The 16,686-nt window shown below is 41.1% G+C and overlaps 1 protein-coding gene across 1 annotated transcript; it reads left to right on the top strand.

The window, feature by feature from the left end:
- Positions 1-1,793: 1,793 nt before the first annotated feature.
- Positions 1,794-3,278, top strand: KCNS3 (potassium voltage-gated channel modifier subfamily S member 3). Its single transcript, XM_075148018.1, has one exon. The coding sequence runs from the start codon at positions 1,794-1,796 to the stop codon at positions 3,276-3,278; it is 1,485 nt and encodes a 494-aa protein (XP_075004119.1).
- The last annotated feature ends 13,408 nt before the right edge of the window (positions 3,279-16,686 follow it).

Here is a 16,686-nt window from a genome sequence, read left to right as displayed (position 1 = left end):
CCGAGGCCAACTGTATGAGGTTCAACAAGGCCAAGTGCCGGGTCCTGCACTTCGGCCACACCAACCCCAGGCAACGCTACAGACTTGGGGAAGAGTGGCTGGAAAGCTGCCCAGAGGAAAAGGATCTGGGGGTGCTGATTGACAGCCGGCTGAACATGAGCCGGCAGTGTGCTCAGGTGGCCAAGAAGGTCAACAGCATCCTGGCCTGTATCAGAAATAGTGTGGCCAGCAGGAGCAGGGAGGTGATCGTGCCCCTGTACTCGGCACTGGTGAGGCCGCACCTCGAATCCTGTGTTCAGTTTTGGGCCCCTCACTACAAGAAGGACACGGAGGTGCTGGAGCGTGTCCAGAGAAGGGCAACGAAGCTGGTGAAGGGCCTGGAGCACAAGCCTTATGAGGAGCGGCTGAGGGAACTGGGGTTGTTTAGCCTGGAGAAGAGGAGGCTGAGGGGAGACCTCATCGCGCTCTACAACTACCTGAAAGGAGGTTGTAGCGAGGTGGGTGTTGGTCTCTTCTGCCAAGTAACTAGCGATAGGACAAGAGGAAATGGCCTCAAGTTGCGCCAAGGGAGGTTTAGGCTGGACATTAGGAGAAATTTCTTTACTGAAAGAGTGGTCAGGCCTTGGAACAGGCTGCCCAGGGAAGTGGTGGAGTCACCATCCCTGGAAGTATTTAAAAGACGTGTAGATGAGGCGCTTAGGGACATGGTGTAGTGGACATGGTGTGTTGGGTTGATGGTTGGACTCGATGATCTTAGAGGTCTTTTCCAACCTGTATGATTCTATGATTCTATGATATAATCTCATAACAAGTGTAGGAACTGCCAATTTTGGCTTGAAAAAACAACTGTTCCTTAGAAGGAAAGCAAGAGTTAAGTTCTGAAAAAGGTAACTTACTCGCTAGTAACTATATCTGCCTTTTTGAATTCAATTTCAGCTGAATTATTTAACTTACAGTAGAATATGGAAACATTGAAATGTCCTTCTGTCTATCTGCAGGTATCCACAGTTACTTGCTGAGGCAAAATCTCTATGGAAGTTCCATCTCTGGAAGCTCCTGTTTCCAGAAATGGCATTTCAACACCAACTTCTCAGCATTACTGTAGTGGTAGTGGCTATGCTGTGGCAGAAGAGCTTCTGGAACTGACCAAGGTCGTAAGAGGGTTTTGACACTCCAGGTAAGTAGGAAGGCAGGTAGAAAAATATCTCAAGAGAGTACAGATACCCAAATATGTACTAGATAAAACTCTGAAGTCAGGAATTGGAAAACTTCAAATGCACATTTAGTAAGTTTTCAAGAATACAGAATGCTCTTCTGGGGATGTCTCCAGAAAGAAATTAATTGATATGACAACAGAAGTAATTGCAGTCCACATTCAAGCAGGTAAGGTTGAAAGTAGCGGATTATAAATTGGAACATCATATAAAGCAATACTGCTCTACTGAAACATAATTGAGAGACACCTCTTTTTAAGCTTTGTCCTAAATATTTTGATGGTTTGACAAGTTTTCTGTTTTTAACCCAAAGATTTTTTACTTCATTGCAGTACATTTATCTCATGAGTGTTAATTTCAAACCATCAAACTGATTTAAACCTACTTCTGTGAAGTGCTAAATAATGGTATTCATAATTTCGTTTCTTTTTTTGCTATAACATTTCACAGTAATTGGACATGGAAAAAAGAATGTATCACAAAAGCAAAACTGAATTAAATGCTCTAACAATATCTTACGTTCTTTTTAGGTTCAATGTAATCTCGCTGGGCACCAGCAGTGAAACGCTTCTGTTCAAAATGGTTTATGGTGAATTTTTCCACAGACCTGGCAAAGATGCAGAACTTATCAATTTGAATGTGGGTGGCTTTAAGCAATCAGTGGATCAAAGCACCTTGCTCCGATTTCCCCATACCAGACTTGGGAAACTTCTCAAATGCCATTCAGAAGAGGCTATTCTGGAACTGTGTGATGATTATAGTGTTGCAGACAAGGAATATTACTTTGACAGGAATCCTTCCTTGTTCCGATATGTTCTGAATTTTTACTATACGGGCAAACTTCACGTCATGGAAGAACTTTGTGTCTTTTCCTTCTGCCAGGAAATAGAGTACTGGGGGATAAACGAGCTGTTTATTGATTCCTGCTGCAGCAATCGGTACCAAGAAAGGAAAGAAGAAGGTCCTGAGAAAGACTGGGATCAGAAGAGCAATGACAGAAGTATAGATTCCTCTAATGAAGAGTCATCCATATTTGATAAAGAGCTGGAAAAGTTTGACAATCTGTGTTTTGGTGAAATAAGAAAGAAAATCTGGGTCAGAATGGAAAATCCTGCATACTGCTTGTCTGCCAAGTTAATTGCTGTGTCATCCCTGAGTGTTGTCTTGGCGTCAATCGTGGCCATGTGCATTCACAGCATGCCAGAGTTTCAAAGGCTGGACGCCAATGACAGGGAGATTGAAGACCCTGTACTGGAAGCGGTGGAGATTACGTGCATCATCTGGTTCACTGCTGAGCTAGTGATCAGGCTCATCACTGCTCCGAGTCAAAAGAAGTTCTGGAAGAAACCACTGAATATCATTGATTTTGTCTCTATTATCCCATTTTATGCCACCTTGGCTGTGGATACGAAGGAAGAAGAAAGTGAAGATATTGAAAACATGGGGAAAGTGGTTCAGATCCTGCGGTTAATGAGGATATTTCGCATCCTTAAACTGGCCAGGCACTCTGTAGGACTGCGGTCTTTAGGCGCCACTTTGAGACATAGCTATCAGGAAGTTGGACTTCTGCTTTTGTTTTTGTCTGTTGGGATTTCTATTTTTTCAGTGCTTGTCTACTCAGTGGAGAAAGACGATGATTCGTCAGAACTGCACAGCATCCCTGTTTGCTGGTGGTGGGCAACCATTAGCATGACCACTGTTGGTTATGGGGACACTTACCCGGTCACGCTTGCTGGAAAGCTGCTCGGCACCCTATGCATTATCTGTGGGATACTAGTGGTAGCACTTCCAATCACCATTATTTTCAATAAGTTTTCTAAGTACTATCAAAAACAAAAAGATATTGATCCAGACCAATGCAACAATGATCGCAAAGAGAAATGTAATGACCTACCTTATTTTAACATTAGAGATATTTATGCAAAAAAGATGCACTCCTTCATTTCCAGCCTTTCTTCAGTAGGAATTGTAGTCAGTGACCAAGATTCAACAGATGCCTCCAGCATCCAAGATATGGAGGATGTTTATAACGCAACATCTTTGGAAAATGGTACAGGAAAATGAGTTGAATCACTTTCTCTTCCCTTTATTTCTCTTCTGATTCTTGGTAAATGTGGACTTACAAACTTCAGTGAACTCATTAAGAGCAGTTAATTCTCAGGGTGCTTAACTCTCAGCCATATTTGGACATTCTTTGCTCTGAGAATGCCATACAAGCTTCATTGTTTATATAAGGCTTTAAAATATGCCTCATATGGTGATTTAGTTTTTACACAACTAATGTTATGCATTTTTTGGGAGAAAAAGTCAGGAAAACAGTTTTAAATGTGAGATCAGTGTTTGTTTGGTTTTGTGGGGTTTTTTTGTTTGTTTGGTTGTTTTTCCCCTGCAGCAATCTGATAGCTTATACAGAATCTGCTTTTAAAGCAGATTATATTATAGTTTGCTGCTGTTCAGGTAGAAATATATTACAAACATGGAAGAACTATCGCACAAGTCAATGAATTTTTTACCTGCAAATACATCAGGAGAAAGAAGAAATTAGGTACATGTAAAACTGTGCTCACTAGCACATTTATGTAATTTTGGAGTTGGGAACCCGTTTCCTAAGTTGGGGCAGAAAATGTATTGGTACATATTGTTTTTACTCCATGGAAGCATAATATTTATGAATTTCTTTCCAAAAGCACAATACATTTTTAGTTTGTTAAAATAAATTAATCCCATTGTGCCTATATTTTTCCCAGTGTCCAGCATGGCCAAGCTCTATCAGGTCCTCAATCGTCTAAATCAGAAGTTGCAGGACGAAGCATGTGGCGTAGGGCAGGACAGGACCTTATTGTACCTTTTAGCCACCTCTTCTGCCATTGCGAACCTGAGCAATTCTGGTGCCTGGAGAGGATCCTGCTGTGATTAAGACCACCCTGGTGGCTTCCCCAGAGGCTTTGTTTTGTGGGCACTGAAGCAAACGTCTGTGGTGGTCTTTAGAAGTTATTGCTCCCTGCTGTCAGCACTGCTCCTTTGCTGGAGGTTACTGCCTTGGTGGTAGGAGCAAATGTGAGCAGCATCTCGGCTGCACCGGTTCTCAGTCCAGGGCTGTAATGCCAAGCAACAGAGATGTGTGGACATGCTCTCCTCTACCATATATCACCCATCGGAGAGGTAGGGTGGGCACTGCGTGTGGGCACCCATATATTAAACTATTTTGTCTCCTTTTTCTAAAGCTCATCTGTCGGTGATGGCAGCTTTCCTGCTTTGTACTATGGGCTGGAGCGGTGCTCATTGCCTGGCAGAGTGCTGCAGCTCTGTGCGTTCCTCTCCTCTCCAGGGATTTCCTATGCAGCCAGCTAATCCTGCTCTGGTTCAAACTGGATCTTCTAGGGCTATTTAAAAGGGAAGCCAGCCCTTGAGCCTAGCATAAAGGAGTGCTGGCGAAACTCGAGGACCTTATAGAAGTCCATAGTGTTTCTGAACACTCATTTTCTTTCATTTGTCTGGTGACTAGAGTAGATGCTGGGCAACAGAGGATTGAAGATACTGTGATGTTGATATTTTCCTTAAAGAGAGGCTTCACTCTTTTTTTTTTTTTTTTTTTTAAATTATTGGGCCAAGCACTGAAGCCCTTACTCAGTTTCTACACAGGCAGGTCAAACTCAGTGGGAGTTGACTTCAAGACTGAGTAAAACCAGAAGATGGCAATCGATTTTAGCCTCTGCAGAGGGTTGATTTTTCAGATGTCTGCCAGGTTTTCTATTGCCAAATACACTGAGTAGCTGAGGTGCACTGGTATTTACTGAGGCACAGAGCTCTAACCTCTCTCTGAGATGGAGAAACAAAAAAGAATGGGATGGATCAACCTATACCTCAGAAAGAGGTGTCCCTCAGGACTGCTGTGCACCAATATAGTGATGTGGGACTTAAAGAGAGTATTTTGAGCTTTGGAGAAATTTCAAAATTTGGCTTATTACTTGCTGAGTGTCATAAGTGTATGTGATGCTTCACAGATAATTAAGGTTAATTCTTCCTATAGTTAGTGCAGGAATACCAAAAGGGAAAGTTAGCCTAAATGTGTTTTGTTCTTAGTGAACAATTAGCATTACAAAGATGCAATGTTATAAAATATTAAATATGTATGTGCATATGAATATAATAGGAACCAGCAGAATAACAGCATAAAAATTACTCTCTGTCCAAAGAAACTCTCTTGGTAGTCTCCATATAAAGATATATTACATTGCCACTGAAGTTCAAAAGCAATGAAATGCAACAAAAACTGGAAGAAATTTGTATTAAATATTTAAAAAAACCCATGAGTGAAAAATCTAATCTTACATATAAATCATTACCCAAGGATCACAGGATATACAACTTTTTGTATTAAATTTTACTGACTGGTAATTTGTCATAAAATTGATAAGTTCTTGATCATGTGAATGAATCTTAAGGCTGTGACACTGTTTAAGTTCCTCTGACTTTTTTTTTATGCATAGATACATCTTGCAGCAAAGTAAGGCATGTCTTTTGGAACATATCAGAAGGTAGAGTACATATCCGTGTATCATGTAGTATATGTTACTTTGATTTCTGGGATGAGATCTCGGCTTTTTTCAAATCAGTTGTATCTTTAAAAATGGTTTTGTTGTTATCTGTTCCCTTTGCTGGAATAAATCCAGCATCTTGGTTTCACATAGGTGAACTGGGAGCAGGATGTGAGCCCTGTTTCATGCCAAAAGATACTCCCGTCCAGACAGAGCTGCAGTCCTGTAACACGCACTGGTACTAGGGAGTGTCACGAGTCTTGAGTGCCAGAAAAAAGCAGGTGAGAGCAAATACTGAGATACTGCATGTTCTTCCTGCTAGTAAAAGTTTTTAGTAGAATAATTTACTAATAAGAGATAAGCTTAAGAGGGGATTGTTTCTTATTTAATTTGTCTTCTTCCTTGGTCTAGAGTTATCAATGTTATCAATATGTAATACCACAAATATCGATATGTAATAACGAAAGGTAGATTGTCTTTATTGCTTTTGTATTCCCGTACTGTGTGTTTTTCTCTTCAAAAACACATCCTAAATTCTCTCCACCCAGCTGCTGTGTTTCAGACACCAAAGCAGAGAAGATGTTACTGTTTTGATATGCATCCCATTTTGTATGGGAGAGATTTATTTGTCTTTATATAAAACAGTTTCCTGGCACATTATTAGTTTTTTTTGTCTTGATGGCAAATGCTTCCCCTTCGATACTCATAATTTCCAGAGTAGCATCCATCTTTGCAGCGCTTTTCCCTAGTGTAGCCTGGAAAGACACCGCTGCACCGTGTTGCAGTTCCTTGTTTCAGCAGCTTCCAGCTGGCAGGGGGTATCGCCCAACTGCCCACAGCTCGTGCCTTGCTGGGAGCGGGCTCTGTCGCTGCCACCATTTTTCAGTGTGTGTTAGGAGAGGGAAAAGGCCAATGGAGAGGAATGAGAAGAGAGAAACGGGAGAAGGTAGGAAGCTGTCAGTCAAAAGGGATGACAGAAAAGCGTGAAAGAACCTTGGAAGAAAGGAAAAGAGAAAGAAGTTGACAGAAAGAATCCTCACATGTCTTCACTTCATTTCTTGTTTTTTCCACCAGTGCTTTTCTTCCTTTTCTGCCCCTTCTGCCTTGCATCCCCTCCTGCTACCACCCTGGCCTCCCTTCCCAGCCAGCCTGTGGTCCAGCAGTCCTGTTTCTGTCCCAGAACAATGGTCTTTCTGAGTCCAGAAAGGCATGTTTCATCCACCTGGATGGCAGCAGGCATTAGCGGGGATTAATTACTGAGCCCTCCTGCTGTGTATATGAGCAGTGATTAACACACTTACGGGCTGTGCTTTTTTGTAAGAAAAGTCACAATGTGGCTCAAATCAACGAGCGTAAACGTGAGCTAGATAAACAGCACATCTGTGTCAGGCCTGTTAGCGAAATATCACTTGTGGCTTCGGTAGAAATTAGTGTCAGGCACCTTAATGCGAAATATTACCATTTAAAAGCAGACTCCATGCTGACTCCCATGCGAACGGGTTGCTGTCAGGGAATGCTGAGAGTATCAGGCAGATTTGACTGGCAAAGGCAGTACCTGGGCTCGCGGCCTGCCAAGGGCTCCTGACAGGCTGCTGTGTATTTATACATTTATTCATTTCCACACATTCCTAACATCTAGAGCAAGTGACAGAAAACCACTAAGCTGTGGAGAGTTTCTCTAATATTTTTTGATTAGCTGACAGTGTTTGTGAAGCTGCTAATACCTCTTCATCCAAAAGAGGACATTCTCAAACAAAATCAGAATAATCCTGTGCTAGATGTGCAATTTGTGGCTGATAGTATCTTGGTCACAATTGGTAAATATTGCTGTCTGGTGCTGTATGGCTGCAGTGCTGTTGCTTGTATTTCTGAAATGCTTGTGCTCTGTCAATCAAGAGACATAAAAATGCCATTAAAACCATCTCAGCACTTTCCTGCTGCACAATAATTGCAGTGTCTCTTCTAAGCACAGCAAAATGTCATGACTTGCTGAGACCTCTTTTTTAATTTCTTGTGTATTTATAGTTAATTTTTCATGATGAGCCTCTGGTCCAAGCACAATCTAGCAGAAGAAAAAGTCACTGTGTGTCCCTAGACAAGTTACAAGGCTTTGTTATTTACTTCCACGCTGGGCATTGCCCTCCCACCTGGCTCGCACAACTAAGGTGCACAAGGAGTGGTAATTTGCTGTGGTGTAGGCTCATAGCTGTTATAGGTAGTTAAGGAGTAAAAGACAGAACTCCTGGGGGGTGGATGTAGTTTATATGTAATTGTATATATGCCCTCTGGGCAAAGCTCATTTAGGTGTATAATATAATCAGATTAAATATAAAGTATGATGCTTTCCTTGAGAAACCACCTACATCTCATATCTTTTTAATGAACATATTGGAGGGGGCAGTCTTTGCTCGGAGTTTTAGCAGATCAAGGGCCGCAGGTCAAGGGCTCTCTCGTCCACACACACATCAGTTTTCCCTGAATCATATATACCAGGGGGAGGGAGAGACTTTGCACCATCCCCAAAAGGCCCATGAACCTGTAGGCCAAGGAATTGGAGTTCCCAAGCTGAGGGCTGGTAGTGGAGGAGAACCTTAACTGGTCCTGTATTTTGTCAATTAAAACCAATCTATGGCGGCTTCATGTGGTGACTTATGAAGGTAATCTGCTCTCCCTGCTTCTTCAAAACTATTTCAAGATAGAGCCCAGGAGGGTGTTGCATTACAATGGTTTAATCTTTAGTTGCTTTCTACTATTCAATGGCATATATATATTGTCTGAGTCACCTAATTTTTTATGGCATTCGTCGCTATTTCCACTGCAAATCCTACTTTAACTAGCATATGACTATGTTAGAGGTTGGTATTGCCTAATTTAGTGTCATTGTCCTAGGATCTCTTACGAATCAGCAGAGACAGAAAGACACCCTGGCAGAATTCGTTTCCCCTAACCTCAGCTATTACGTGGCTGGTCATTTGGGCGCTCTCTGTCAACAGAGAAACAACAGACCTCCTCAGGAGACAGCACATCCTATCTATACAAAGGTCTTATCTGTAGATGGGTCCTATCTGAAGATAGCTATACAACAAGGCTATATGATTTAGTTGGGTTAGATGCCTGGCCTTTAAGCTGAAGTTAGATCTGAGGAGTGCTAGACGACAAGAGGTAGGGACTTGATTATCCTCTGGTGGTGCCATCCGTCCCCTCTCAACATTGTACATGTAGGAAGGACTGTGTTTCTGATGTAGGCATCTGAACTGGGTGACATGAAGCCAGACACAGGAATCCATTCTGAAGCCTGATCAGTGCTAGCCACTGGGTAAGGATTAATCCACTGTAATATTGCTAAAAACAGTTTCCTATACAATAAAATTTTGACTTTCCCAAAGCCTTGCTAGCTGTCTGTTAGAGTCTGTAATGACCTGCAAGTTGAAGTTCAGTATCCTATAGTAATTAAAAAAACGCATAATAAAATACCAGAGGGAGCAAACTGATGTTGGCAAGGAGGCAGGCACAATATGCTGACAGTACTTTTGTGACCCAAATTTGCATTATTTCTTGGCTACCTGTAAGCCATATAAAATATTCGTACTGTGCCATGTGTTGTAAAATCTGCCCCTGTGCATTAGTATAAATAATAAATAATAAATATAATAATAGTGAGCCAAGTCCTGGTATTACAGCTGTGAAGCTGGAAAAAATTCCAGGCTTGGAGAAATTGCAGAAATATTGTTTAGCTGCAACTGCTGTTTTAATGTTGCAGCTGCCTCGGTGGTGAGGAGGAGCGTGGGACCGTGAACACACACTGGTAGTGGGCTTCCCCTTCTTCCTTTGCACACTTAGCACTGAGAACTTCTTGGTTGAGCATATAGGCTGAGGGACCCCTATAGCCCTGGGGACTGCTCAACAGAGCTTTCCTGGGGCTATTAGGTGTGCAGCCAGCTGTCCCTAGAAAGGGATGGGGTTGGGTGAGAAAATACTGACGTCTGTATGATAACACTGAAATTGGTGTTGACAACCTCCTACACCTCAAAGAAGAGACCTGGGAGAGAAAGCAGAAACGAGGAAGAACTTCAAAGTTCAGATATTTAGCTGCAGCCATTTGAAGGCTACTCTGTGTTGCGTTAATTCAAGGGCTTTTACTGAATCACAGGGAGAGATCTGTATATAACCTTGAACCCATTCCATTAGCTGGAGTAGTATGTTGTCTTCCCACAAGCTTTGAGTTGCAGGTACAATATGTCCTTTTCTCTAAGCCAGTTGCTAGATGTTATGCTGTCTCTGCCTTTCACGCTGACTGGAGTTTGGATGTTTCTGAAGTGTTGCACATGCTATAAATCATCCTTGCAGCTTCTACCCCATTTCCTAGAAACTTGGAAACTACAAGCGTGAAAGAGTTCAAACGGTTTTTCTACTCCATTATTATTTTTTGACAGCATCAAATGCCGTGCATTTCACAGAAAGATTTTCTCTGCTCCTGAATTGTGCATCTTAGGACTTTAGGTGATTTTTTTAATCAATTATTTGAAGACCAGCTTAGGTCCTGAGACAGGGAGATAGATAAGTTTGGCATTTTATTCCAGGTGGTGTAACCCCAAGTACACAAATAAGCATCCATTTCTTTGGTTTTTGGAAAATGAGATTGCAATTTGTATATTTGGATTGTGGATCTTTGGAAAAAACATGGTGAATAAATAACTCATGGTGCCAAAAAGCCAGTTGAATGCTTGTGAGTGCACAGGAATTCCTTATGAACCAGAAGGATGCTGGTGTCTGAGAGCATGGCTTCATAAGCCTCCTGGGTGGAAAGCAAACCACATTTTTTTCTTATTTCTCTAAGTATTTCAGGTGGGTATCCCAACTTCCCCAACAACAATCTTGCTCTTCTGTGGTGATGAAGAGTGTTGAATGAAATGAACAGCACATTGAAGTTAAGGCAGTTAAAAACTAACATGACTTTTTTGTAAGCACCCCTCTTCCCTTGGGACAATAATTTTTCATGTTGTTCCAACTTTTCTTTTTTTTTTAAATGCAAAAACATAACGTACCAAAAACACAGCAACATTTTTCCTTGCTGGATATTTTTAAGATTAAATTAGCTCTAGTAATAGGTGTGGAAAGAGAAATGGCTGGTGGGTAGGATGGGGGGGGTGCTTGAATTTTTTATAATTTATTTTATAATTCTGTTCTTTTGCCTTTGGCATCACACACTTTTGCATTAGCATTTTTTGTATTGACTAAAGAATCAAAATAAATAATAGACAATTAATATTTATCTAGAGAAATTTTTGAAATAATTGAATCTGAAGGAAAAGGTAGGGTACAGCATTTCAGGCTGGAGTGATGTCAAATACACTGTTACAGGGCTTAAGAATGAATTTAAAACTCATCAGAAGCATTCCTAAGCAACATATGGATTCATGCATAGGTATGGTACATTTAATGTATCTCAAGAAACAAAACTAAAGTTCTGGCAGTGTTCAGTGAATGAAAGGTTAATAGAAATTCAGGTATTAATCTGGTTCTGTTCTAGTTGCAGCTTTTGGTGCAGTAGTGTACTCTTGGCTTTTAGACTGCCTCTGTAAATGGGAGGCTAGCGCTTTGGGTATTTTATATATCTAGACGTATACAGACTGATTGGACAGCTGTCAAAGCGTTATTGTGCAGGCTTTTAGAAGTCTGGCACCAAAGGTAACCTCTGTTAATGTACTGTGCTGGCACTCGCCGAGGAGTTGCTGCATTACAGGGGTGTGCGGTGCATGCAAAGTGATCCCATTAGGCAATGCAGTGCGAGCATGCAAGTGGGTCTTTGCCAAGGGCACTTGCAGCAGAAATGTTGGTTTCTGTTAGCTTGCTTTCACTGTATTGTCACCTGCTGAATACCTCTATATGCCCCACTTAATGTTTTAATTAATCCCAAGAAGTTTTAGGGTATCCGGAAAGGGTTTAGAGAACACAAGCGTTCCTTGAAAGCAGATTCTGAGACGAGGGGGAAAAGGTGGCTCGAAGGTGGCTTTTTCCCCTGGCTTTTCTGCCTTGTCATAGGAGTAATGACAGGGCAGGAATGGGAGAAGCATAAAAAAATTTAGGTGAAAATTCAGTGTTCGGAGAGTCTTTAGGGCCACTGCAAGTCCATATGAAAATAAGTGTTGGAGGAATCTGAGGACTGGGTTAGGGAATCTGCATGCTGGATGTGCCACACAGCTCTTGCCTACTCTGTGCTCGGGGTGATGGGTGGAAAGAAGATGACATCTCTGCACCAGTGGTTTTCTGCTGCATAACTGCCCCGCATGGACTGCAGCCTTCTGTGCCCTGTCCACAATGTCCTTCTCAATCCGATGCCAGTTTTCCCAAGCATTAAAACGCTTCTTCAGTCCTGAAATCAGACGAGAGATGCAACGAGAGCAGCTGAAAGGAGGAAATGGAGCAGGAAAAAGGAGCTGATGGCAACAGCCATGTCTGTAGAAAGGACATGCTGCAAAGATGCTTTGTCGGGAAATCTTACCCCCCACGTCTTGAAGCTTTTCCTCTCCTCAGCTGCGACAGAGAAACATCTTCCAAGGAAGAGGACTGTGCCATAGTGCAGCTTCGGCAAAGTGCAGTTTCCCTCCCTCCCTGCGGTCATTTCAAAATGGATGAACCACTGTGAAGTGTAACCTGCGAGATAAATTTGGTTTGGGAAGGGGACAGTCTAGCTCACTTTGTGGTCTTTCTTTTCCTTTTGATCCTGTACTTTATAGCATCCAAGAAGGCTTTGGCAATGCTTAGTCCTCTTTTAGGCATACAGCACGTGTTAGGCTATATAATCTATGCAATGTTCCCAGCTATTCAGCGAACTAAAAGAAAGGGTGAAGGGAATGAGGTCAGGAAGAAATGCTTTGTATTGTTAAAATCCTGTTCTCCCACATGTATTTTCAGTATCCAGTTCCTTTAAAATGCAGGTGACTTCCTCATCACAAATCTAGTTCACCATACAAAAAACCACTTGCAATAAACCTTACATGGGTTGATCGATTATTTATTTTTGAATGGAGGAGAAAAAGGGAAGAAAAATGTGTGGCTTTTTGTGTGGTGAAGAAAGGCAGGCAAAAATATTTGAATAATAACTCTCATGACCAAATAATTCCACAGTTATCAGAGTGATCTTTGTTGGGCTAAATCATCAAGAAGAAACTATACATACTCTTGAGCATAAAAAAAATAAGGACAGGAAAGAAAAATTGCTGACTCTTTCCTATCTCTGACTCCTTTCATGGAGATTGAGATACCTTTCTCTTGGCAAGTCAGATGATGAACCACTTGTTAATTAAGTGGTCAAAAAAAGTAGCGGAAAAAGGAGGTTGGAATCTGAGAGAGCTCTGCATGGAGGAAACCATCTCTGTGATCAATCCTGTCAGTTTTACACCCCTTAATTAAAAGTTTTCTTTGGCAGTGTGAAGGCAGCTCAAGTGCTGGGAAAGTGGACAGCTAAGTGTTTTGTTGTGGTCATTTGGGAACAACAGTACTGAAGGGATCGGGAGCCAATCCTGCTTCCACCAGGAAGAGAAAACGGTAGGTATTGCAATGCAGGCAGGCATGGGGCGTCAGGGACGGAACTGGGCTGGCTCAGGCGGATGCTCTCGTGGTGAAGAGTAGCGGCTTTGGGCTACAAAGGATTGGGATCTTCCCTTGCGGCTCTAATTGAAGTTTCATGTGATCCTGTGCCAGCCATTCTGTCATCCAGCACTTCTGGTTTCCATCACGTCTTTTGCCTCTCTTTTCTGACATTTAAACTATGTAGGATGGCAGTTGTCTCTCAATTTATACACTCCTTCCCTAGGAAGAATGTGGTGGTCAAAAATGGGGTGGTGATCTTGAAGACGACCTCATGTTACTGGGAAAGTGGTGACTTAACTGTGGAGAAGTGGAAAAAGTTGAGGTCTTGTTGGAAGAGCTGATTTTAGTTTTGGTTAAGCTGTTTAAAATGAGCTGTCTTTAATGAAATATCTAAGGAAAAAAAAAGACATATTAATAAGAGGGGAAAAAAAATAATCATCCCCTGTGCTGTCCTGTTATAGTTATATAAAAAATAATATAATTTATTACAGCAAACAATAGGTTTTTCTATTTGGTTGGTGATCCAAATTGTTTAAAAAAATCCATAATTTAAGACCCCTTGAGCTTTTTTTCTTTGACTCAATGTTTAATTTGATTTTGAGGGGTTAATGCTTTTGCATCTAATTAAATTTAGGCTGGTTTGAAATAATAAAAAAAAAAGTTTCACAATGAAAAAGTATTTTTTTAGAATATGTTGAAATGCAACATTTCAGCATCTTTGGAAACAAGATGCTCTTAGAAAATTTCACAATGAAATATGCACTGTTCCAAAATCCCTCCTGCCTTTTTTGTTTTGTTTTTGTTCGGTTTGTTTGTTTTGTGGAAAATTCCCACCAACTGTGGGCTGGATTCAGAAATAAAGTTGGTCTCCCTGTCACAGCCTTTTTCAATGAATTTGCTATTCACAAAAAATTGTTTTCATCCAGTTTTAGCTGTGTTCTTTGGAAAATGCTTATTTTCCTTGGGGAATTCAGATGGAGAAAAAAAATATGTCACCTCTGTGGTTGCTGTGGCTGATCCATTGCTTTCCCTTGATGTGCGTGACGCTCAGGTGGTGATTGGTAAGGAGAAGTGAATCGTCTAGTTTGCTCAAGACAGAAAATAAAAAGCAGTTACAAGAAAATCACATCCTGAGAAAGGAAATGAGCCCATTTTAACAAGTTTATGAGTGAGAGCTTCGTTATGAAGCACAAAAAAAGAAAACACATGAAAAGCCTGTTGGACCCCATCTGTTCATGTGATTCCTTTGACGGGAATCTAACTGTGAAGGCTGATCAGAGAGAAAATTGTTATTTCTTTTAAGTAATAGTTACAAATGGATATTTATGTTCTTTTGCAATAATTGGTGAATATGTTTCGAATAGAGCTCTTTCCAGTAAATAAACTAGCATCAACCAGTAACTGCTTAGTGGCTGGTAAGCAGAAGTGGTGTACTAAAATGGATAGGTAGGCTCACGAGAGAGATTGTTATAATATTATTGTTTAATATTTATGCTGTTTAGTCTAGAGAAGAGAAGGCTTGGGCAGTTAGAGCAATCTTAATGTATGGAAAGGCTTTTGCAAGAAGACAAAGCATAGTTTTTTTCTGTACTGTTTAGGGAGCAAAGGAGCTGAGCTCAAGCCAGGGAGAGTGGAGGTGAAAGGTTGATGGTAAAAGTGGCTGAAGAATTCCTCCTGCTCCCCTGCAGCCCCTTGCCCAGCCCCAGCTCCAGCTGCTCGTTATCTCAGTCGTGCTGATATAAATCTGTGTAAAGATAGAGCAGATTGCTCCAATGACCCAGGTTTAAAAAAATAATAATTCTCTACTGAGTGGGTGGAAGGGAGCTGTGAGCCTGAAAAGTTGAAAAAGCCCTGGATTACTGTCCTCTTCATGGAGACCCAACTTTTTTTTCAGTGAGTCCATAGTTGTGGCAACAGTCCAAAAATTCGTATAACTTGTCAGTTTGTTGGAGATGGGAAAATTTACTCCACTGAGGGTCTGACTCAGTGGCTTCAAAAGTCAATAAGGACTTTACTTGGCTACCTACCTGTGTCACAGAGATGTCCCTGGCCCAAGGACTTGGGGTGTGGTGAGGAGAAAACAGATAGATGATGGGACCCAGCCTTGTACATTCGAATTGCGGTTGTGACTCTGTCTTGGACTTAAGGGGAGAAGTTGATATCCTTTGTGGTGTTGGCGAATATTTTCCCATGGTCTTGCTGGTGGAAAAGGAGGGAGGACCTTTAGGGAAGAAACTGGGAATACATGTCAACAGAGAGTGAAATAATTTCTTACTCAGTAAAAGGGTCCTTGGAAGCATGATGGAGACGCAGTGACAGTCTGCCATGAGCAAATTCCAAGACTACTATCAGTCTTTGGCATATTTGCCTAATTTTTCTTGGTGTAGATCATTTTGGCATGTGAGCACTATACAGATGTGATTTACCTTCCCTGCAGCACCCTTGTAAGGAAGTACTAATAATTCCATTTAATCGCCGATTTTAAAAGTCAAAGTGCAAACCAGAAATATTTAATCATCTTCTTTGTGATCTGTTCAGTTTGTCATGCACATATTTGCATATAGTACTGAAAAGGTTTTTCTTATGTGTTAATATTTGTTATCATACAGCTATTAATATTTTAATTATATAAATAGAGGTGAGCTGAACTGCTGAAATGAAATCCTGATCCTTACCTACACAAAGCATTTCATGTCAGAAGCAATATATTTTTATGGCTCTGAATTAATCCTTTTTTTCCCCTGGAAACTTTCTTCCAGAGGAAATTTCAAAATCCCACCCTTCCATTGTGATTGGGAATGGGTTTTGGTTTTGTTTCAATTTCCATGGCAACAGGAAATTTTGTTTTCTGACGGGCTTCGCACACAAAAGTCTGATTTCCCTGGGCTCTTTTGAATACATCAGTTTGCTTTTTTATCCCTGCTAGTATTTTGAACCTCTGTCCTTAACTCCTTGACTCCATTTAATTCATTGAAATCTGATCTGTTTCTCCTTAGACAAGACAGGCAGGTTTTTTTCATACTTTCTTAATTTTTCAGATGTAATTTGATTCAGTGTGCTGATATCAGAAATATAGCCACATTTTATACTCAGAATAGAAGTTCAATTCTTTCCTTAGAGGAGCATTATTACTTTTTAAATGACTTCTAAGCACTAAACTTATTTCAAACCTGGCTTCAAAGTTGTGGAATATAATATGACATTTTAAAGTCAGGACCTAACTTACCTTGTTGTGTTTTGTTTACATTTGTATATCCTACTGTGTTTGACACGCTGAGCAGCCAGTCCATGGGTGTGCTTGAAGAGTGCCTTATAAAGAGTATAACAGCTACGTAATCATT

Source organism: Calonectris borealis, chromosome 3, assembly GCF_964195595.1.
Source record: "Calonectris borealis chromosome 3, bCalBor7.hap1.2, whole genome shotgun sequence".
Classification (NCBI taxonomy): Eukaryota; Metazoa; Chordata; class Aves; order Procellariiformes; family Procellariidae; genus Calonectris; species Calonectris borealis.
This window is presented reverse-complemented; position numbering and strand designations above follow the sequence as displayed.